Source organism: Macrobrachium rosenbergii, chromosome 9 (genome assembly GCF_040412425.1).
Source record: "Macrobrachium rosenbergii isolate ZJJX-2024 chromosome 9, ASM4041242v1, whole genome shotgun sequence".
Taxonomy (NCBI): domain Eukaryota; kingdom Metazoa; phylum Arthropoda; class Malacostraca; order Decapoda; family Palaemonidae; genus Macrobrachium; species Macrobrachium rosenbergii.
In genome coordinates this window covers 24721187-24745789 of record NC_089749.1, presented here as the reverse complement: position 1 = coordinate 24745789, position 24603 = coordinate 24721187, and the positions used below count along the sequence as shown (strand labels likewise).

The window sequence follows — 24603 nt, the reverse complement described above, 5'->3', positions numbered from 1 at the left end:
TGGCATATTTTTATTCCATATTTAACTTCAAAAAGATATCCAACATTTAACATACCTCAAATCTTTCATCTTCACAACGATAAATGTACTCTTCATACTGTGTTTTTCGCGAGGTTACAAAAGTGGAGTCTTCCGACCAAGATGGGAAAGAAACCCAAGTGTCATTCAGTACTTCTCTGCAAAGACTTGTTCTCCCTGAGCATTTGGGTTGGGGGTAGGTCTTTGGAAGGGCACAGTATGAAGCTCCCAATCTCTTGCATGTTGTATAATCTGCAAGAAAAATAAGATGAAATGTACTACAGAGCTTAAGAAACAAACACAAAAAAATACATATATCATAATAACTGACACTTTAAAAATTATTTTGTTCTTTCCCCTAATGCTTACATTCAACCTTGGGGTTTATTGTTAACAAGATTTATGCTTAAAATTCAATTGTAAAACTGATTATTGAAACAGTTTGCCATGACAAGATTCGATTTGACTAAAACAACCATAAAATAGACAAATAGGAGAAATCACCCACAAAAGTAGTAAAAAAATATTGTACCACAATAGGAAAGTAGAAGGCTAAAATAATGTTTTAAACTATAAATAAAACAATTTCTAATTGCACCTTTCTATTTGTGGGAGCTAGGGGTGCTGGGCTATTGTGAATCTGAAAATACTTAATTATTAAGTCTTCAAAAATAGGCATTTGACCAGCCTATAGGCTACACTACAAGCAACTAGAGGTTTCAATGATACAGTGTTAGTTAGCTGAACTCAGAATGCCTCATATTACCACAATTACAAATAACTACTTACCAGTTACCATCACAAATATGTAATAATGCAACTTATTAGCCTTTCCTTCATACAGAGAGAGCAGCTCTCGGTGATGTTTTGTTTCTTAGCTGGGTCTGTGGCCTCCTGTCCCAAACCCTTTGCCCCCATCTGTGTGATGCCCCCAAGTTGTCACTTGTCTCTCACTACTATGCCTTGTGGCATTTCCCTGAACTTGCACCTCTCTGGGTAACAGTTTATCACAATGATCTCAGCATATTTTTGAGTTTTCAGGAGGTCCCACTGCTTTTCCTCTCCTTGCATTGGCCTTCCAACCCTGAGAGCTAAGGTGATACTACCCCATCTTCTGAACAAAAGAGGCTGCTGGCCATTAGTCCTTTGGGGTTTGCATTAGCACCTCCATTCAGCAGCATTTGCTTGGAAAAGTTTTTCTGCTTCCTTCCAGAATCTTAGTGTAATTTCATCTAGTGCCAAGAGAGGCCCTCAGTTTCCCCCAATCCCTTCTTAGGGTAGCATTTTTTGATAGCCTTATCAATGGCAGCTACATGGAAGCTACTTTAGTTATTCTCTCAATCCAGCAGTTTCTGCACTTACTTTGTTCCTGACAATTTGACTGGTGTCAGAACCAATGTCCCATTTTTGATACACAGAGCAGGGTTGTCCAGTTCAGGTAACTAATTTGATGAGACTTAGCTTTTGATCCGTTGCCATTCTTCTCAGACTCCATTGCCTTCATGACCACTTGTTAAGTAATTGAGATGGCATTATGCCTGTCACTTCTTTTTTCAATTGTAGTACAGCACCAGATCTCAGCTGTGCCTCAAATCATCCCATATCTTCCTGTCACCACTTACTTCATTTGGGGTGATTCATTCCCTAACAGTCCTAGAAAGTCCCTTAGTGTCAGTGAGGAGTCTACGGCTGGTTATGTTTGTTTTAAAAACATAGTACTTGTGTCTAATTAAACTAGTTTCCTAATATATGTATATGATTTACTACAGGAATTTCTTTACAATTTTTGTGTGAGCACATCATTGTGTACTTATGTGGAACTTTCAACCCCAACATTATTTTACAGACTTATGAATATTTTAATGACAGAAGGACTAATAATGCAACATATAATTATGCACTTTTGTAACTTACCTATTTAGTTTTCGTAACGATTAATAACACCAAAAATATTTCAATATTAATGACACACTGAGAATAAAGTGTCCCAATTTGCAAATACAGAGGTTTAACTGTAATGCATAACACAAACCCTAAAGTTATGTCACCAACTGTAAAACTAAAACAGTTTCACAGACAGAGACAAACATTAAAAGCATTGTACAGAGTGATATACAATGTAACAGTTGTGTAATCGTGCAAATTCCAAAGTATATAAATCTTATGAATATCCCCCCTTTTACATGCAAAAAATAAACATCCATATGCAACCATCTATACATTTACCTATTTCCATTGCCAAGTCTCCACTTATCCGTTCTTGTTTTGCTACAGTTGATGGTATAATATCTGAATTACCAGCTGCTCCTTCTCGGTAACCCACAAAGTCCTGGAAATAAAATTTGGCATTCAAAATCACATAAGTCATAAGTCAGTCCACAAACTACTGACACATACTTCTGAGAACTAAAACAGAAATAAAGTTTTCAAAATAAGTCAATGTTCTGATAAGCTTGCTAACTTTACATAATTCTAAAAAGATCAAATATGACTAAAAATACACAAAGCATTTTTAAAGTAACACTAGCCACAATATGGTGGAATATAGTGGATTTCGTTACTTACTGGATGCATTGTGGGAAAAAAACAAACCTTTTGCATTTTTAGTGTTGTTTTTATGTGGGGTCATTTCTTCTGAGTGTTAAAAGTTGTATCTACTATGTACAATGCAGTTCCTTAACATAATGTAACCGCTGTACATTGTTAAAATTATGCGTTAGTAGTAGTTTCTTCAAAGTGAGTGTCACCATTTGTTCACAGTGCAATAATGTTCTTAGAAATTCTGAGATGTATGGTTAACTAGTGTAATTACAGGTATATGTGTACTGTACCTGTTTTTTAGAAATTACAGGATACCATACCTGTTTTTCAGAACATGTAATCACACTACTGCAAGTCAATCATATGTATTAAAACTTCCTTACAAGAATTTTTCAAGTGATTTGGCTTCACTGTATAGGGGATGTGTTCTGAAATTTCAAGATCTGCTGCTAAAGAAAAGTAATTGCACTATATGTGTACTCCAGAATAAATCATGTTAACCAAAGGTATGAAAACTGCTCATGTGAATTTTTAAAAACTCGACGGCTGCATGCTTCTTTGTGTACACACACAAACTCTAAAATTTTGGTTAAAAAGTGCAACTGCCTCAGGTGTACCACCTCCACACCACACTTTGAAAACATTGTTGCTTATTCCACCCCAGAACAATGGGATTCAGTAGATTCTGATTTCAACTAAAATGTCCCCATCACCACAACCCCACTTTATTTGTTGTTAGCAAGATAACACAAAAATGTCTGCACATTATCCAACATGGTTTGATATTTTGATTGATGTTCTCTATGTAATATGTGACTGACTATATCTAAACATGTATCAAGTTGAGAAATACTGAACATGTACTATGGCAGGGATGCCCCCCCACCACTTTCTGATAGGGTATTTTAGTGACAATATTTGATGCAGTACAATACTGTACCAGTAATGTTGTATTCCATAAAAATATTTTTGGTCTGTGTATATGTAACCACTCTGCACTTACTGTGGGAGCCATATCCTCTCTCTCATACAGTATTTTCACTGATGTTTATTCAATGCACTAAGGGATTGTACTTAATACACTAATGTAATATAACATATATTTTACAGTCCACATGTGTGCATGTACACGTGCACATCCTGCTAAGGTAAATGACACACTTAGCATGTGTCTCTAGTTAGAGAGAGAGAGAGAGAGAGAGAGAGAGAGAGAGAGAGAGAGAGAGAGAGAGAAACACATAAGATGTTCGTGTTTTAATTTCATAATATTTTGTGTATTTTACATATCTTGTAAGCATAGCCACTAAGTTGTAAAACTGCTTCAACCAGCTAAGTTTTTATCAAGATAAAATATAGTCCTGCACTGTATGTACTTTACAGAATTCATTTTGCAGATATTTCACAGTGACCGAAGTTAAGTAAATTAATATCTTATTGAATGGTACAAACAAAATACAACTTGGGATAGGCTATTAATTACTTTATATAGAATTGCTGTAGATTATGAGCTAAGCGAGCTGCTCCAGTTCAGTGTGTTGTGTAGGCTATATGCCAATATTCATTGCTTTACAGATTGAGCATGCAATGTGATACAAAAAGAACTTGATATCACATGACCTCATTTTTACTTGCCTTACTTAAGAACCCAAGCGTGATAAATACAGTACATGTAATAGGGAAGGCCAAGCGACTGGTCAAAGCATTACTCCCTACAGGGTCCATAGGCCTTTATGAGTCCAAAGTTCTTTTACCATTTCAACATTACATATAAGTGGGATTTGATTTAGTGTTCTTTGATAAACTCAATTGTACATCACTGTCCCCTTCCTGCTGTCCTTAATACATATGTTGGTCTTTCCTTAGTATTTCCTCTCCATTATACTTTTATGTGACAATTTACTATTTTACATTTGAATACTATCCATTAAAAATTATATCAGGACAATATGAATGTACTGATATTGAAGTATTAAAAGTAAGATTATTTTAAACTTAACCTCATCTTAATAAATTATGGATAATTTTTTTAATAAAATTAAACAATAAAGTAACAGTAATTAAAGCCACAAACCCTCGGTAACGAAATAAAAAAATACATAACGTATGGATTACCTTAAACCACTTGAGAAGATCTGGAAATTTGGCAAGGAAAGGGTGGACTAGCTGCACCAATTCTGATCTCGTTATGATCTCTTCATTGTACATAGTGATGACACGAAGAAAATTATGGTAGGGCTCCTCATGGCGAAGCGCCTTCCGCACCTAAAAGTGTAAGAAGTCCATGTGAAAATAAGCTGTCATTCCATCTGTGAAAATAACCAAAACACTGTCAAATTATTTCATTCAACTAATGAGAATAAATAACTAACCTGGTCAAAGAATGCATATTCGGCAAGTGTTGCATATTTGCCTGCCTCTGCAGCACTCATGTCTTTAAGGTAACCAAGTTTAGGCTTCTTCACTGGTGGTTGGGAATGTGCATGGGTGTGAGTATGACTTTGGGTTGGGCCAGAATGCGGTCGCTTAAGTTGGTGGCCAAACATTGGCGACGTCTTGTTGGGTGTGTTCCCAGCGTTACTGACTAAGTTATTGCCTGACCCAATAGTAACACTACTCTTGTTGGACTTCTTAATTGTAGTATGATCATTTGTAACACTCTTGTTACCCTGCAAAGTCAGTTAGGATATTGTACACACTGAAACTAGAATTATAATAATGAAACTGTTTAAAATTTACATCCCAAAAAGGCTCCCTTCCCAACCCAAGTTTCAGTAGCAAAGCCGAAGGGTACAAAATTAAACCATGCTAAGTAAACCTGGAGGGAAAAGAAAACTGTCCAAAATACCATAACCCCAAAAGTGGGTTAAAAGTTCATGAGCAACAGTTTGTTCAACATGCTATAAAGGCCCACTAGTCAGAGGTACGTGCTTCAGCAAAGGAGTCCTCTAGCTGTGCTTCTAACATTGGATTACACACATTTCTTTACTTATAATTCTCCTCCTCCTACTTTCCATCCATAGATTTTAGATTCAGGATGTCTGAGGACAAGACAACCACTTTATATTTGGTCATAAAATAGATAACACCTATCAAATTATGTGATTCATGATAACACAATAATCCAGTGATTAGATTTCATTTACCTCCATTATGGATATCCATGAGATGACTAAAAACCTTAAATGTAAGTTTGTAAGTTTTCTTAAATTGATCTTTAAAGGTTCAAAAACCATATCCAAGAGATAATTAAAAACCTCAAGTGTAAGTTTTCATAAATTGATCTTTAAAGGTTCATCATTCGTTAATATAATTACCTCCCATCATTATCGATTATGTTTCTAGAGACTGATACAGTTTGCCTTGTGTGCGCTACAATTCCTTTAGTATCCCTTCAGCCTCAAAAAGTGCAAGACTTTTTTATTGTCCCTTTCCATGGCTCTTAACCATACTTGAAACTAAATCCCATTTTCACCACTTATTGAAAAACAGGATCCTTCAGGCTAGCCTTGCTAAACTAATTTATAGTAAAAACATGTACAGAAAGTACTACAAGAACCTCATGGACTAAGAAATCAATGGCATTAATTTCCCATAGCTGAACTTACCCCATGATGTGTTCGGTACTGATCCATGAAATCAGAGACTGCAGCTTGTGCTGCAGAGTTATTTGTAGCATCCGGAAGGAACTGACCAAATTCTTGCAACAAATCCTCTTGATTCTCAAAAAGTTTTGCAACCTGTTTGAAGATGAACACTTAGGTAAAACTTCACTGTGTTTTATGTAATTATAAATAAAAAGTAAACACCTCATTCACACCCATTTGTTTAGTACACTTTGGTATACTCCATCAGTCAAGAAATACAATTTTCTAGTAAATCTGTCAATGAAGAAAACACAAAATCCCTTACCTTTTCATACACTTCTGTTTCTGTTAGCGTTCTTGTTGGTGCATTTCCCCCTTCCTTCAAATGTCTCTGTTCCTTTTGATAAGTGTGTAGTATCTCCAAAAACTGTTTGTATATATCTGGCTGACCTTGAAAACGCAACTGTTGAGAAAATAGGACCCATCTTACCATGATATATAACCTACACAACAATTATAATAAATTAGTTTTAACAATGCAAAGAAACATTACTCCTCTTACAATTTCATTAGTAGAAAAAAAAAACAGCTCACTAGACATTAAGTTGTACAAAACTATTTCCCATAGAAACTGGACAAGACAGGTCCAGTTTTATTCGAAAGTAAAACATTATACCAACTACTGGGGAGAGAGAGAGTTGGTTAGTTTTGAATATTGCAATTACACTAAAACCTCCACAAATTTTTGAAAGAAAAAGCTCAAAGAAATTTGAGAAAAAGTGTTCCCCTTCAACTCTAACCCAAACCAACTGCTTTCTACTAGCAGTACTCAAAAAATGTAAAAAAAAAAAAAAAAAAAAAAAAAAAATTAAAATTAAGAAAGGTTTTCTGGCCAAACATCTTTAAAGTTCACTGTTAAAGACCAAGGCTCTTCACCTACATACAGGGCAGCAGCAGCAGCAGCAAATTGGACTCTGGAGTTGGCACAAGCAGCATAATCACTGTGCAGCACCAAACTTGTCCAAGCCAATGGACAACATGAAAACTTTTTTGTTATTGCTTTCAATGAAAAGCAATGAAACACCAAAGGGAATACAATGGTCATAGCAAAGTCTGAAACACCAAAAGGAATACAGTATGCACAACCAAGTCCTCTCTTCAAACCTTACCAAGTCTATTAAGTTTATGAAATGCAGAGCAAAATATCAAGGCCAGACTGTATATAACTTACAGGTATATCATACAATATCCAACCCTGCATGTAACCAAAATTCTTGAGTTTGGACTTCGGTTACTTAAAATTGAAACATTCTAAACTCAAAGGCTCAACCATCAGTCCTACTCTAAACAACATAACACTAAGCAATGTTGAAAACTATTGATCGTTTTCTAGGTGCACACATTTGGGTTCAGTATGACAAACCAAGGCTCTTCACTAACATGAATAGCAGTAACAGCAGCTTGGATTCGAGAGTTGGCAAAATCAGAAAAACCTCTGTGCAAAACCAAACTTGTCCGAGCAAATTATAACATGACAACGTCTCCAGTTTTCGCCTCACCCTATAAAGCCAAATAAAAATAACATCACGAATATCAGAACACAATTATTAGGCCAGAATGTACAACTTAAAGGTGTATTACAGAATATCATCACAGCAATCAAAACCTATATACAAAAAAATATACAAGGTGTCACTGTACTTGAAAATTAAATTTTTGCAACTGAATGGAACATACGGAAAAGTAACAACACTACTAATTTATAGAATGTGGGGAATCTTGCCAGAACACATTTATAAACTTAAATTATACACAACTGAACACTTAACTAAATTAAAAGACTTTTATGCACAACTGAACACAACTAAATTAAACGACCTTTCTATCAAGCTAATACAATCAAAACTCTAAAATCTGACGGATAACTACTACTAAAAACCTGAAATTTCCCTACTTCCAAACCAAAACAGCAATTCTCACCTTAATTTTATTGACATAGTTAATAGCATGATTGAACTCTACAGGCTGTGCAGGTGGCTGATGATGGTGGTGGTGATGCGGGGGAGGTGGCTGAGGCTCACGGCTAGGATGCTGAGGGGCTGTATTAGTGGAATGCTGGCTACCACTAACACTACCTGTAGTGGAATTAGCACTAGCATTTGCATTCGTGCCAGTAGGAGTGGTGGCTCCAACGCCAACACTGCTTGTCACTTGACTACCACCTGTGCCAACTACTGAAGTAGTTCCACTTCCAGAATTAGTTCCAGTGCCAGCACCAGCACCAGAACCTGGCCCACTCCCTCCAGTCCCAGAACTGCTGATATTATGCACTCCATGTGTACCAACTAGGTTTGGGCCAGTGTGGGGTGCTATACAGCTTGACTGGAGAGCTGATCTGAAAGAAATTGAAAGTATCATGAGTGATAAACGAACACTGCATTATAAAATGACATATCACACAATGAAGGCCAATCACATATTACCATCCATCCATTCTACCAGATTACATATCTTTAACAAATGTTCTCATATAATGGGTAAAAACTAACTATGCAAGAAATTTCCTTAGGCTCCTTTCACACTATGCGTTTTTAATCGGCTGCCGCAAGCGGTGCGAATCCGCCTTTATCAGTCAACTGATAGATTATATGAAGCCTTTCACACTAGAGCGGAGCGGATTTTTCGCCAGAGCGGCACCGCCTTGCATGAGTGGTGCGCCACTGCCTTTGCGCGGATCTGTTCCGCAGGCAGTGACAGTTGGCTATCATGTTCAATACAAGACTTCACACAATGCAATTTTTTTTCCGCCTCTTGTGTGGTGAGCAGTAGACCACGCAGTGCTTCTTGTGGACTTGAATAATAAACACACAGACATGGAACAAAATACTGATATTGAATTACTTATTTCATTAGTAGAAATGAAACCAGTGTTATGAGACAAAAGCCTAGAAGAATACAAATGTCGGAGTTCTCTTACATCGGCTTGGAAAGAAGTTTGCTGTGGATTAAGGGAGGATTTTGAGAGTCTGGATGATAAAGAAAAGAATGAAATTCATTTAATTTCTCACATCCATATTTTAGAATATTGCCAACTCAAAGCTCCCTCTTCACTCATGAAAAAATCAGCAAATGCGTTTCTGATATCATTTGCTGCTGATCCAGCTCGTATATTTGTGGGATATTCAATTCATCCTATCCAGTTATTGTTAATGCATTTTCAAAATTAATTCCATCACGTTCTCTTACAAAATTGTGAAGCACACAGCATGCCTTAACAACATTTATAGCAAGATGGAGAGAGACATTGAGATGGCGATGGAATATCCTCCATTTGTTACTTAAAATTCCAAAAGCATACTCAGCATATCTTCTCCCTCTATTAAGCGGTAATTGAAGATTCTCTTTTTCACACTTAACTGTTTTCCTCCATACGGGCGCATTACGTTTGCATGCACACCAAACGCTTTACCACCTAAAAGAATATGAACATATGGTTCATGAGAACCAGGCAGTGGTTTTGGATGGAAGCAAGAGAAAAAGATTTTGATCTATACATTTTTCAAAAGATGTATTTTTGAAAATGGCTGAATCACAATCTTTCCTATACGGCAACCGCAGTATCAGTAGTTTTCATCTGCTATACCTGCGGTGCGGAGACCGCCTCGTGTGCGGGAAAAAAACGCATGGTGTGAAAGAGGCCTTAGGTAAATTCCATACAATTACAATAACTGAAGAAAAATACATCTTACATCCGATTATCAATTGCAGTTCAGTTAACCCTTAAGGGACGGCCTACCTTCATATACTGCACACCCCCAGACTGGGCAAACTTTAAGGTTGACCAACGTAAGTAAAAAACACATCAATAGAAAGAGGAAGATACGCAAATGCACATGGTGTAAAAAAAAAAAAAAAGTCTAAAAACTGCAACTATAACTGACATCATATCATAAAAGATAAGAACTAAAACCAACAGTAATCCGTGGGTATATTTATGAGCAAATAAATGAAAAGATGTCATGGCAGAGAGAGCAGCAGGACATTCCCCCTCCAAGTCAAGAACAATACTGAAGTTCCCAAGACGCTCAAGATCGAGCTGAGCTGAATTCTTTAGTTGCCACAATTCATTTCATTGAAGTATTGCAAACTTTCCTGCTCGATACAGACAAATCGTATGGCACGTAATATTAACCCTCCTCAGAGGGGATCCATCCACCCCCAAAAACCTGTTTTAAATCCTCTATTGAGGGGATCCGTCCATTAAGGGTTGAACTGTACAATATTTTTATATTGCCAAATAATTAACCCTTACAGGACAGGCTAAAATATATATTATGAATAATCCTAGACCAGGAAAACTTTAAGGTTAGCAAAGTAAAAAAAACAAAAAAAGGAAAGAGGAAGATATGCAAATGCACATGGTATAAGAAACATATTCTAAAAGTTTTTCTGTACCTTCCATGGGAAGTTCAAAGTGAATATTTCCAACGCTCTTTTCCAAAGCCCTCGTAAAAACATGCTAAGTTTACAAAGTTATTTATGTTTTTCTAATGTGTGTGTGTGTTTTTTTTTTTGTAAAATTACAATTACAACTCTTATATCACAACAGATAAAAATTAAAATCAGTAACAAATTCTGAGTACATATATTTACGGTAAAATATTTATGAGATGTCCAGAAATGGGGAGATGCAGTATCTTTTAGTCAGTTATACATGTATTTTCTAATATTTCTTTGTATTTTACTTTGCAAAATTACAATTATAGCTGACATATTATCGTAAAAGATAAGAACAAAAACCAACAGCAACCCTTGAGTATATTTAAGAGCAAATATATACAAGACATCCTGGGACGGGGACGTGCAGTAATTTCAAGTCACACCGATCTCCCTCTATCCTGTACTGAGGTACTAGTGTTGACTTAAGAGTTGCCATTAGTCACTATGACCCATTCAAGGGATCTGAACAATTTTCCCCAAAAAATTTGTTCAAACTGTGTGGCATGAAATACTGTCTCCTGAGGCAAAACAGATTGAACATCTAGAGCTATTATTATGCCTAACATGATCATGCCCGGCTGTAAGGGTTAAACTCTTAAATAAAACTGAGCTGGGGTTCATGGTGTAATACAATTTACAACGCATGGATGGCCTTGCATTTGATTCTGAAACCCAATAATCCCTAACTGATATAAGATGCTTTGTCTAACTCTTCCTGAGGATTCTGTATCTAACACACTTTAAATCAAGTGCATTTCTTTTAGAGCCTTTTATTATAATATAAACTTCAGATTCCATACTTTATAATTTCCTTTCAGCTAAGTTTACTGAATGGAAATGAAGGAAATGTGTGGGCATGAATACACCTCACAGGCACTATACTAAATACTGCGTAACAGGAAGGCTACACAAGCCTTTACATGATTATAAGCTAGTTTACCCACATGGGGCAAAATATCTGGCTCTCAGAACGTCTGGCCAACACACACAAATATTAATAAAACTGAGTGCAAATAGTAGAGCAATAAAAGAGTAAAATAACTGCTGTCCTAAGGTTATTCATTTTAAGTCACTGGTAACCCTCGAGAATAAGAGGGACCAACTGTACTAACCATAAAGCTGCAACCTTGGCTGCTTTCTGATGGTAGTTTCAAGTGCTTTTAGCACTGTAAATCAATGAAATCGCAACCTTTTAGATATGTATGAAACTATCTTGATAAAAGACAAAGATACTCTGAATAAAGAGGTAACACTAATGAATAACATAAGATTTAAAAATTTTAAGGGATACTACAGTAAATCCCATAGCATGTGCAGTGGAGATATATCATAATCAGCATTACAAATGTATAGCAAATTTCTACTATAAGCTCATGCCCTCTTTAACCTCTGTTTCTTCACATTCTGGGTATGCTCATCACTGCAAAGTTATCCAAATGAAGAAATTCTGATGGCCAGACGAAATTCGAACCCATATCTGGAATCTCAGAACATGGGAACAATATCCACCGGGTAGGCACTGTTACCCATAGTCAAACCAAAATCACTATGAACATGGCTGCCATTAGCTACGTTGCCAGACTTCTTCCCAACTTATAATCTCACTACAGTTAATCCACATCCTTCAATTTGAGTTCTATAATTAGGTCATAAAATCTTACTTATCCCACCCAAGGGCTTTCCAATTTATTGTATGATTTCATTTTTTTTTTCACTATAAATCACCCTTTACTCATCATCAAATCTGTTCTTTCGCTCATTTTACATCTTCAGTGTTAGAAATGCATTATAATAGTTTCAAGGTGTTACCCTGTTTGACCCGGTACAAGGAAGATATGGCAGTTTCTGCCACATCTACATGCCATCCCAACTTAGGTCAAGGGTTTATGAATCAAATCCGGGAAAAACATACTACATGTTTGTAGCCATTTTGGTTTGACTACTATCCTGTTATTCCGGATGTGGGTTTGAATCTCACCCAGGAGTCATAACTTCTTCACATGGCTTTCATGTGCATATTAGGCTTTGTAGTGACAAGCATATCCAACATGTAAAGACACAGACAAGTTCAGAAAGCACCGTCTTCATTACAATTACATACCTATCTGGTAAAAAAATGATCAGTAGATTCTAAATAACTACTCTAAAAGTGATCAGTAGATCGTAAATATCTACTTTAAGTTATGATGTTCTGGGATGTATGCATATTTTTTCCTTAGTAGTCACTGGGTATCGTTAAAAGAATGCATTTAAAAGGCAGCAAAAGCTTGCACAGTGCAAGGGGGGAAGGGTTATACACTTAATGGTGGAATAAAAACGTACAAAGAATATCTGAATATACTTTGATGAAAAAGAAAATATGTTTGTCAGCATTTTTGTTGTCCAAAACGCTTGCTAAGTACGGCTGACTTGAGAACTACAAGTTTTAAAATGCAAAATTATTTTTTCATACCAACTACCTGTAACAGATCTTATGTGCTGACAAAAACCAGGCTGTACTAAAAGTAATGTCTATGGTGAAACATTGTAATCTGGTAGCAATCGACTTAACACCATCAACAATTATGTAAACTCACAAAAAGAGGGGGGGTGTTAACCCTGCTACCTTTCAGTTTTTGAATACCATCCTGACATATAAAACATAAAAACTTGTTGTGCATCATGTTTGCACCTGGTCTTCTTTTGGCCCAAAATCTAATAACAAACAGAATTTTATCCTTAACCATTTTTTTTTTTCTTACAAAATCCAAGACACAAATATGACAACACATAAAACAATCTTCATCACATACATTTAAAACTTATTAGCATTACCCCGGAACTGATATTCATATTATAATAATTCTAAATAAAGACAGCAAAATTTTAATATATTCAACCGTTCACCTTCAAGAACAACCTAAAAACAGCAGCTTCATACTTTTTGAGTGGAAACATATTTAGTTAAAGTCAAACAAAAGGAGTTGGGCAACACATAAACAAACTTCTCACCTGGGTGGTGGTGGATGATGTGGAGGCTTAACAGTTACAGCTGGGGGTGGTGGAGGTGGGGGGTGGTGAGTTGGGGTGATGTGATGCTGTACACCCTGTGGAGTATGGACCACCGTTGTCTGCTGACCAGGAACACTTACACTTACCTGCAAGAATCAAAAGCCTAACTGTAATAAATGTTACGGGAGATTCAGGAGCTTGGACCCTTGTGCAACAGGAGCATGAAACTGTCAAACCATGTTAGTAGTTAACACTGGCTACTCACTCTTATCAATCAAATTTGATAAAGAGTCCCAACTTCACTACCACTTAACTACAAGGGTGATTATAAGCAATATTTTTGTCATGTATTTCACTCTAAGTTGTTAGTTATAACAATTATATTTTTCAAGATGGAAAATGAATGAACCAAATATGTGTAACTAAATTAAATAAAATAAAGCTCAAAACTGACAACCAACTTCCTCTCCCCATGCCTGCAGTACCTCCCTAAACCAAATAAAGTTAGAAACTATAAACACTAGTTCGATGGCCTTTCTGGTTTCCTTTTGTTTCTACAGTATTTACTTTGTAGTCTTCTTGATATTATGATTCTTTCTTAATATAACTTTTTAATGCCATATACTCTTAGAACAAAAGCCAAAACATATAACCCTGTAATCAATTTCTTTGGTGGACAATCATCTCAAACGGATGTTTACACTTTGCCATGTCTCACTATTGGTACAGTTGGCTTTTAACTTATGACCAAAGTGGTTTTGAGACCTAGACCCAGTATATCTTTTGTATGTTCAAATCAATTAAAAATGGCACAATGCTTTGTGCAGTGTACTGTACTCTCTTTGCATATACTGTATATATAACTTCAAGTCCATCTGTAATTAAAAGAAGAAAAATTAATTTTCTCTTTTTCTATACATTGAGTTTCGATGATGTAATACTAAACTCAATGACGTAAAATAGCATTCAAGCTTGATAACGAGCTATTTTAGCTTGATAATGAATTTAACTAATGTTTTTTGTAAGGTGGCACATCACCCATAGTTGTAAGGATGTTTTATTGCATGTTTTCATGTTGTGAAAATAAAGTAATCCTAATGCTTTTATGAGTTAAGCTGAAATGCTGCTTCCATGTCTCTCATGATCTTGGTGTAGTTAGGAAGAATGGCAAATTAAAATTGTAAATCTCAAAGCTTCAAAATAATTCAGAAGTGAATTTTCAACACACTATATTTTAGCCACAGAAGTTGTGGACCAATAATATACCAATGAAAAGCTACCAACTACTAAACTCACAATCACCAACTGTTAAAAAACTGATTACAGGTTACTGCATCTTGGCAGCTACTGATGCAAGATTTAAAAAGGATACCTTAAAACCCAGGTAGTTTCATAACACCCAATTAGATTATTTATCATATAACCTACGCAATTAAATTATCATATAACCTAAGTAAATATTCATTTATAGTCTTCCCCTTCTTACTGTTGTTATATTAACCTTCTCCATGCAAATTTTGTAATGTCACTTCCTCACTTGTAACTCTCTTCCTGCCCTAGCTTTGCTTTCCTTGGTCTTTTCAATCTTTCTTATCTATTTTGTCATAAATTAGGCAGAATAATTACTTATTTTTCTTAAATATAAATCTGGCAAAACACTGACTACATAGTAACTTGGGTCTACTTTTAATGGGTAGACCTCTTCAAAGCTATTTTCAGGAGCAATTCTATTGGATAATGATGTTGCAAAAAGGACCAAAAAGCCTACCCTACTGATAATTATCCCCTTCTTGACTAGCAAGAATTTTGATGAGAAATGTATTTCAACTGGGTCTACTGAACTCATGTTAAAATGGGGAATATGTTGTGACTCGTTCTCGTTGTTATTATAATTAATAGGTAGTCTAACCAGACTACTGAGTCAACATACTAAACTCTGATAGAGCCAGCCCTAAGGGGTTCTCTTTAATAATGCCAATTTAGTATGGGCTTCAAAATTTTCACCTGTACAAATATATTAAAGCTCATCTACATTCCTAAATAACAACAAAGTTACTTCCATGTAAATTTCAGCAAAAAAACTCTTGTCCCAAATGAACGATTACAAAACTACAAATCAGGAATTACGTTCAACATAAAAAAAGTAAAACATTAACCTAGCCTCTGAGGCCTACAGAAGCAATAAAAGCAATGACGAAACAAAACTAATCAAAAAAGTATAAAAAAAAATTAATGGTGACAATGAATCAAATGTAATAAAACAATAAAAAGAGCTATAGGTGGAGACACCAAGACAAAACATCTGCGTGCAAACCTTCACCTGCTCATTCCCTTGCACCTCAATTTTGTAGCCGGGCGGAAGAAAGGTGTTGAAGCCGACAATGAGCTCTGGATGTCCTCTGAACAGCTGTGAGACTCTTGCAATGACGCCTGGGGTGTCAATGGATTGGGACTTGAATTCCTTCATAATATCCAGAAAGTCATTGTACACTTGAGGTTGCTTGCCAAACCTTAGTTTTACCTAAAGAAAATAAAAAAGTAAATAAATTTACAATATGTCTGTGAAGAAAATTCTAGTCACATCAAGGTGCTGTATAAAAAAAAAAAAAAAAAAAAAACTTCCTATGATAATCCATAGCTGCTCTCATTCTATTGTAAAACTTTTCGTAGTTTGCCAGTATAATTGTTTTTACAATTGTGTTACCCTTTTTTTAATTTTAATTAATTTTATAATTATTTTTTAACGTATCCCAAGATTAATTATTTCTGGACATGGGATCCAACTCCCATCTAGGGTTTCCTTCCCGGGATCCCGGGAAAAGCCGTCATTTTTTGTCCCGGGATTTTTCATAAAATCTTGAGATTTCGTGGGATTTTCATTAAAATTTTCAAAAGTACGACCATAGGTAAAAGAACTATGCTTTCATGATAGCAAAAAGTTGATCATTTCTTAAAATACCTAAATAATTGGTCACAAGGAATGTAAAATCTAGTTGTTAATCATTATTCTTAACAAAGAACTAGAGGTGTTCTAAGTAACATCATAACGCACAAAGAATATAAAGCTGCTATATGAGGCCATCAGATCAGTGCCACCCACGCCTGTCAAGTCTGAAAGGGCTTTTTCTGCTGCAGGCCTCTCCATAACAAAACTTTGAACGATTAACTGATGAAAGCACAAATGCAATATGCATGTTACGCGGTCACTATATGTCTGCACAGCACATAGTAATGTAAATGAATATTTTGCCATTTATTTCTCTAACAATATTCATGTGCCTAAATATTAGATTCCATATTAACTTGCATTTTATTTTTTAACAAATCTCTTTAATAGAAGACTTTTCAGAATTATTTAATTTCATCTTTCTTTATTGGAACAAATACTTTTAAGCAGAGCATTTAGTTTTTTGTTCAAGAAATAATTACATTTCTTATTATCAAGAAAAATATACTTAACATTGATAAAAACTCAGATTTTCAATACTTTATCTAATTAGCGTCACCAATGGAGACTGAGTATTTTCTGTATGATATCATTCATTACCATTAGTTGTTGGGAAAAGCTACAAGAAATACATGCCTACTAAAAAAAACCAAATCAGCAGTTTATATTTTGCTACATGATACCAAATTTGCTAAAGTAACTCACTGAAAATTATTATATTCCTTGATATTCTTACCATTAACTACTGGTAAAAATTAATGCTGTTTGTTTTATTATCCCCATTATTAAGATTTGATCTACTAATCCTTGTAAAACAGATCTACTTTGAATGGTTAACAATGAAAATATATTAAAAAAAAAAAATAATTGTATTTCCCTGAAAATCACAGGATTATTTTCAAATTGTCCCAAAATCCTGGGATCCAAAATCTGGCTCAAACTGGACACCCTAGTTCCACCTATCTTCCACTCTGGGATTAATGTTAGTATTTTAAAAAATAATGATGTAATCTGTAAACTGCACAAAATATAAAATATATTTACACCACTAGGGCTGGGATTTTCTTAACAGGTAATATGATGAGTAATTTCAGCACATGGAATTTTACTGTAAATTAAAGGAAACAATTCTTTCTTCTTTAGCAATAACACAGTTAACAGTCATTCCATAACTTGCCTTTGACTACCTAAAATGCAATATCATTATATTTAAGGTATTCGATCTACTTTTTTATCATAAACATATTAAGGGATGTGTTACCATGCATTTTAAAAAAGCTTACAATTATTTCCTGCATTAAGATTATTCTCAAAATCTTGAAAAATTACTTTGCTCTTGGGGAATTGTTAATGATCAAAGATTAATATCTGAATACCCAACTTTAAAATAAACCAAACAATTCTCTAAAAACACTATAAAATCAATTTGTATCAATGTTTAAACATAATCATATGAAGTACATTACAATACCTGATCTAAGTAGGAAAGTGCATCTTCCACTTTTAACCTTTGGAACTGACCAGATCCTTGGGTGGCCCCAGCTGCTGCTGCTGCTGCAACAGCACCAACTGCTGCTGCATTCTGGTGGACCACATTTGCACTGCTCATACCTGATACCTGGAAAACGACACTGGCTTTTAGCAAATGTAAGTTTCAAAAGCATACAAAGTATCGTACATAGAATTAACCAAAAATTATCTTTAAGAATTTCCTAAACAATAAGGCAACTAGTTTTGAATAACAATCCCATGTTTCAAATGTTTATGTAAGATAGACTATTTCATTATTATTACATATATCACAATTAAAATCTTTTATCACCTTACAAAATTAAAGTTCTTCACAACCAAACCTTGAAACAAAATTCTTGGTAAGATTTACACCTAAAATACTCTACTCTACAGTAACATGCTTCCAGTTCTACAGCAGAAACATGAAAACTAAATCCTATAAGAAAAACTACCATTCTGCAATAACACATCCCTTGTTCACACGTCCTTCCCACACCTCACTACCCTTTTTGAACAGCTGCAAGTTCCATAAATAAGAGAATACAAAAGCATGTTCTTCTTTTCTACAATTGCTATACTAACGTCAAAGAACTATGTTGTGTACAATCATAATTAGATTATGGAAAGAAAACATGGCAAGCAAGAGTAGACTGAAAAAGAAACCCAATACATCAAAAACCTACTAAGAATTTAATCTTCCTTGTTTGACCATTCTTTATTAAAACCCAACCAAAAAGACAAAACATCAAAACTACCTCACAACACACGCTAAAACTGCTTCATCAGAGTGCAAGTATTAAATCATGCTGGAAACAATTGCCACTAAAGCAAAATACAAAAAATATAAGCAAAAATGAACCTAAAATATAGAAATTTAACATTTAGTACCTGACAAGAGTAGGGAATCAATCCGTAAACAGTAACATGGTGCAGGAAAAGTTCAAGATGAAAGCTAAACCCAAACTTTAATAAATTGCTGTATCTGCAATTTATCACTGGTAGTGTATAAAAACAGCATAACTGCAATGCTGAGCAGTACAGGAGAAACAGTACTAAAGAATCAACTGAAAAGTGCATCACTAAATTATAAACACAAGAACATTAAACAATTTTGTCAAGGAAAGCATACCTTATGGCGCATCTGGGAGTGGGCAGTCACATGCTGGAGGACAGAGGGGGGTGGACCTACTCCACTTGGGGCCCCCAGCCCCCCCGTTCCACCTACAGCACGTCCCTCCACCACGCCCGCCAGCCCACCGCCCTACCATGACAATCACAGAGTCACACATGCACCACACTCGTCCCACCATGTAAACAAAACCTTTCAAAACTGGTATATATTCAATCATTTTTTCATGGAATGCAATAAAAGTGAACTATATTCTAAAAATGACAAACTGACTTCAAAGCACATCAACAGTATTGAAAAGTTTTGTCAAATAGTATTCTAAAGTATTTCACTTAACTCTACGTCTGGATGGACAAAAATATTAACCCAGTGATGTATTGTACAGTATTTTCCTTGGGAAGTAATGGTGAAGAAAGGGGATGACGCCCTAAATTCCATCTTATGAATGCATCATAGTGTGCAAGTCAAGGTATATAAAGTCTATCCAAGCATGCCAGCCATTCAGCCAAGTGAACATTCTAGTCTAAAATATCTGAGAACTGACAACCAGTTTAAAAATATTTACAATTAACAATTAAATTTTCATTTCACATCAACTTCAGCCACCAAACTTCACTGAAATGCATAAATGTAGAATTATACTACCAATAAAGACTTTGTGCACCTTAAAAGAGCTGCAGAAAAGACAATTCTTAAAACAAAAACGTATATAAACAAAATATAGCACACCATAATGCCTTCGAAATGATTAATTCCATCCCTTTCAATAGAACTGACTTCAAGGTGGCTTAGTTTTCAATCTCCTATTCATCACAATACAGTCGAACCTCTTAAAACCGGCATTGTGTGGTCCAGGAACTCCCCTGGTTTGGCTTGATTTTGAATCAGCCACGTGGTGGCACCGCATATTATTCATAACTTTTCTCAGAATCTGCAGATTATCATCGGTGACTTTCATCTCCTAAATTTAACATCTTCATAATTATCACTCTTAGTTCCTTTGTCAATCATTTTGATTGTATTTAGAGGGTAATGAGATGACAAAAATAAAGAATTGAATTTTAGTGATCACTCAATGCATCTGACAAGTAGCTGTCAAAAAAGTAAACAAAGCACACCGCCATTTATTGAGGAAAATGAACACTAAAAGTTCGCTAACTAAAGGGGAAGGATAGAAAACCTTTCCTAGCATAGATAAGGATTTATGTTCACGCCTGTTACCTATAGCATCACCTGACGTCATGGGTGGCATATTGAATGGGTAACTATACAGCTATATAAAAGAAATTATCAAGACCATATCAAATACAAAAACTGCTGCTGTAGCTATATTTACCCATTCAATATGCCACCCCTGAGATCAGATGATGTGAGATCAGATGATGCTAGAAGTAAAAGGTGCAAGCATAAATCCTTATCTATGCTAGAAAAGTTTTCTATGCTTCTCCTTTAGTTAGTGAATGTTTAGTGTTCATTTTTCTCAAGAGATGGCAGTGTGCTTTGTTTACTTTTTTGACGGTGACGTTCAAATGCAATGCGTGTGATCATTGAAATTCATTCATTATTTCTGTCATCTCATTACCCTCTACGTACAGTACAATCAAAAGTAATGACGAAGAAACTAATAGCAATAATCATGAAGATAGTAAATTTAGGAGATAAAAGTCACCGATAATATTCTGCAGATTCTGAAATAATTTAAGTAATTGACTTTTGGTTAGGCTAACTTGGAATGTAGGCTAAATGTGTTTTATAAAGTACACTATTTTAAAGAACATTATACATTATGAAGAAAGACTCCAAAGATATAAAATATATGATTTATAAAATGATAAAGTGAAAATATATGAGTACAGTAACAAAATGACAAAGTGGTATCAGAACTTGGCCAAGTAGTAGACTAAGTCAGCAACTAGGCTAGACTATGTTTACATAGGGGCTTCATACTTTAAGGGTGTATTCTATATTCCGGGATTTTATGTGGTCTGGCTATGGCCTGATCCTGAGGTTCCTGGACTTAGGAGGTTGGACTGTATTAAGAAATTGGGTGAAAAAACAAATTTCCCTGAATATACTGAACCCCATGAAAGTTTTGAAAATCTATACTGTTCTCACCCTAAGAAAAAGATGCAGGATAAGAAAAGGATATCTGAATCAGCTATGCCTTTATATATTCTACTCATGTAATGAAACTATAAAAACTAAGCCAAACAAGATTAAGTTTTACTTTGAAATGCAACTGAAGCATTTTTTAATTAGTTCTGAAACTGGACTTCACATATCAGTAGAGATACAAATATTCACAGTAAAGCTCAGCTTTTGCAATTAGGCACTCAACTTTAAAGTATGAATGGTATTAGGTTATCCAGATGGTGACACACTGGGATGGCAAGGTATGTGCGGATAATTTTGTACTAATAGTACAGTACAGTACAGTATACACATTTACAGCACTAGAAATTTTTTTAACAATTTCAAATTATTCTACACACTTTACATTTTATGATCTACTTAAATTAAGTGTATCCTATTTTTCAGGTTGTTTGAAGAGACAACAGTTTTATTGCATAAAGACTTTGGCTACCACCTATTCTACCCGTTCAAAAAGTACTGAAAGCAGGTACAGTACTGTGAAAGAGAAAAGAACTTATAAATACATGCAACCCTTCTGGATATTTTCAGTTTATTACTATCCAAACTTTTGGTTTTCTCCCCCAAATTGTACAGATGACAGGGCATGAATTCATATGGTAGAGAAGGTTGAGCGCTCAGCTAAAGATTGACCCCATATACCTAGTCTTAAAGTCAACATGCACTTATAATTTCCCAGACTGCTTTAGCCTCATGTGTAAGTGGGACTTCAGGAATAGTATCCTTGAATAATGTAATTATATTTGTCTTACCTCTTCCCCATAATATTTTTAGTGTTTCTTATTTACTTTTCCTCTACTATAAATTCTTTCATTTACAAAAATACAACGACTGAACAAGAATATCAAATTCACGCTTCTAGAACTTTACAAATATCTTAAAAGGTTTTCTCTATTTGATTCAACAGTGGCAAGGATTGTGCCCTTTTCCAAGCAAACCTGAGATAGCTTTTCCTACATCCTGAAATATAAAAACTCCCGCTCCTGAATGCTGAAGACTAGATGAACCCCATTCTTAACCTGCAAATTTTTATGATCACTAAAGCTATCATGACATTACCACCTCTCATTACCCAGCATTACAAAAGATGTGGAAGTGTATGTTGATAAATCTGTACAATTTCCCAGCCATCACTTAAAAAAAAGGCCATTAATTTACACAGGAAATTTCCACAAGATAAAATTACTACGGGCGAACAAGAAAACATGGCCAAGAGAAATGCATGTAAGCAGTCGATCCAAACCAGTGGGGATGGAGGATAGGGGCTGTCTTAATATGTTGACTGACCAGACTTAACACAGCCTTGTACCCACCAGACAGCTTGTACTAGGTTAAGCAAATTTACCCAATCCCAGACCAACTTAAATCCACTCTGTTCCTAAAATAATTATTACTTATACAGATAATGCTTGACATGCCACATTTCCCTAATCTTTCACAATAATCTGCCAAACCACTTTTCAAGGCCTTCCCTTTTGTGGATTAAGCTATCATATGCGAGTGACTGAATGTGTTACAATCATACTTTTAGCTTTCTTGGAATATTTACAGCATTTGAACACCAACAACAAAAGTACTATAGTTTTGGCACGACACTGGTAGATTAGGATAAACATGACTAAGGACATTTAGCTGCCAGTCAAGCACTCATCAAGACCAGAATATAACACTATACAACAAAATAAACTAATTCTCAACTTGCTGCTTGATTAAACACAATTATCTGGGTATGAAAAAAATTCAAGCCCCATCTGTTAAGACCATCCAGGCCCCTTTAAAAGACGAAAGTATTAGGCACAAAAATGTTAACTAGGAATTTGGCAGGAACCTATAAACTACTAAAAAAATGCAATGGCCAGAATTATATTCATGGAAAAGGCGGGCAGCAACACTCAGGAAGAGTTGTGGAAAGCTGAACAGGGTCTGGATCATTACGAGCTATAACAAACAATGGCTTGAGAGAAGTAAAATTCACCAAATTATTTTTCATACATACACTGGCAAATGCTGTGATAGCCTAACAAACAATAAGACCTCATTAATTCACAAATAATGAAAACTTAGTAATGCTTAAACAAAACAGGCTGGGCCCCCCCACCCCCGGGGTTATGGAAGACAAAAATATAATTTTGTTTACAGAACACTAACAATTTACAAACCCATTAATCATAATTAGCCTTATTCTATGTGAAACACATCCAGGTGCACCAAGCTAAAGAGCAGAACAAAGATCCCTCTGCACATATGACAGCTAACTCCATCAGGCAGTGATTCAAGACTACTACTCATTCCTCTGAATTATGGGAAGGGCAGAGAGGAACTGAAGATGATTAATGATTTGTATATAAACATGTTTTGCTGTAAAAACATTTTTTATTACAAACCTTTTAATCGTAACCATTACCATATCATACATTTATGTACATACATCCTGCACGGCAGGAAAAAGCAGACATCATATTGGTGGAAGTGAGGCTACTTTTGGTGATGCCTCAAAGTGTGAAGTAACCTGGGATAGTCAATGACGATTCCAGAAGGTTAACAGAGGAAAAGCATAGATTTTGAGGCCAATGGAAGTCTGGCAATCTACAATTGGGCAAACAGATATATCAAGAGGGTTATAACTGCCCAAGAGTCTTGTCCATGTCCACGTGAAGAGACCATTCCTACAGGAAAATCCAGTGATCCTTACTGAGAACATTCACTACAGTGCAAATGACCTGAATGAACAAAGGCATGATAGAGATGCCATGCCTTTCTGCCCAAGTAAAGACATCAATGTCCAGCAGGCATACCAATTCCAACAGTATTCCTTGATTTCTTAGATAAGTGATAGCAGTGGTTTTGTTGGCCATGACTTTGATGCTGCCACACAACAATTCAGCAACAAATGCTTGGAGGGCCAGACAAACTCCTGGAGTTCTAGAAGTTGATGTGCTTGCAAATCAGGAGACCTGGATCAAGTGGTTCAAGCAGAATTCTCCTCAACAGGTTCAATCAATAATTCCACCAAATGAGGCCAAAGGACAGATCATGGTCAGAATCCTGCCTGCTGGAGACATCACAGTGGCCTTCCAACAATAAGTCACTCAACAATTAACAGTGAAAAACAGCACCACATCCATATGTATCTAGAGTGCAAAAGAAAGAGAAGTGAAACAGTGCTGTCTGATTGACTTGGCTGGAATGTGCTAAGAGGTCTTTTTGCTAATCAAATTGATGAGACTGGA

At 35.5% G+C, this 24603-nt stretch overlaps 1 protein-coding gene across 17 annotated transcripts in view; it reads right to left on the bottom strand.

The window, feature by feature from the left end:
• Sin3A (SIN3 transcription regulator family member A) overlaps positions 1-24603 on the bottom strand; it is a 92645-nt gene that overhangs the window by 31580 nt on the left and 36462 nt on the right. For 3 of the 17 annotated variants that reach the window (XM_067108693.1, XM_067108694.1, XM_067108695.1), the window contains exons 4-14: positions 19223-19354; positions 18053-18199; positions 15973-16155; positions 13635-13780; positions 8124-8538; positions 6469-6606; positions 6165-6296; positions 4929-5225; positions 4672-4821; positions 2245-2347; positions 56-270 (exon numbers count right to left, since the gene is read on the bottom strand). In XM_067108693.1, the coding sequence (XP_066964794.1) occupies positions 56-270; positions 2245-2347; positions 4672-4821; positions 4929-5225; positions 6165-6296; positions 6469-6606; positions 8124-8538; positions 13635-13780; positions 15973-16155; positions 18053-18199; positions 19223-19354 (2058 nt within the window). Of the gene's footprint in view, positions 1-55; positions 271-2244; positions 2348-4671; positions 4822-4928; positions 5226-6164; positions 6297-6468; positions 6607-8123; positions 8539-13634; positions 13781-15948; positions 16156-18052; positions 18200-19222; positions 19355-24603 lie in introns of all 17 variants that reach the window. The other 14 variants (XM_067108687.1, XM_067108688.1, XM_067108689.1 and 11 more) reach the window with 5 other exon arrangements.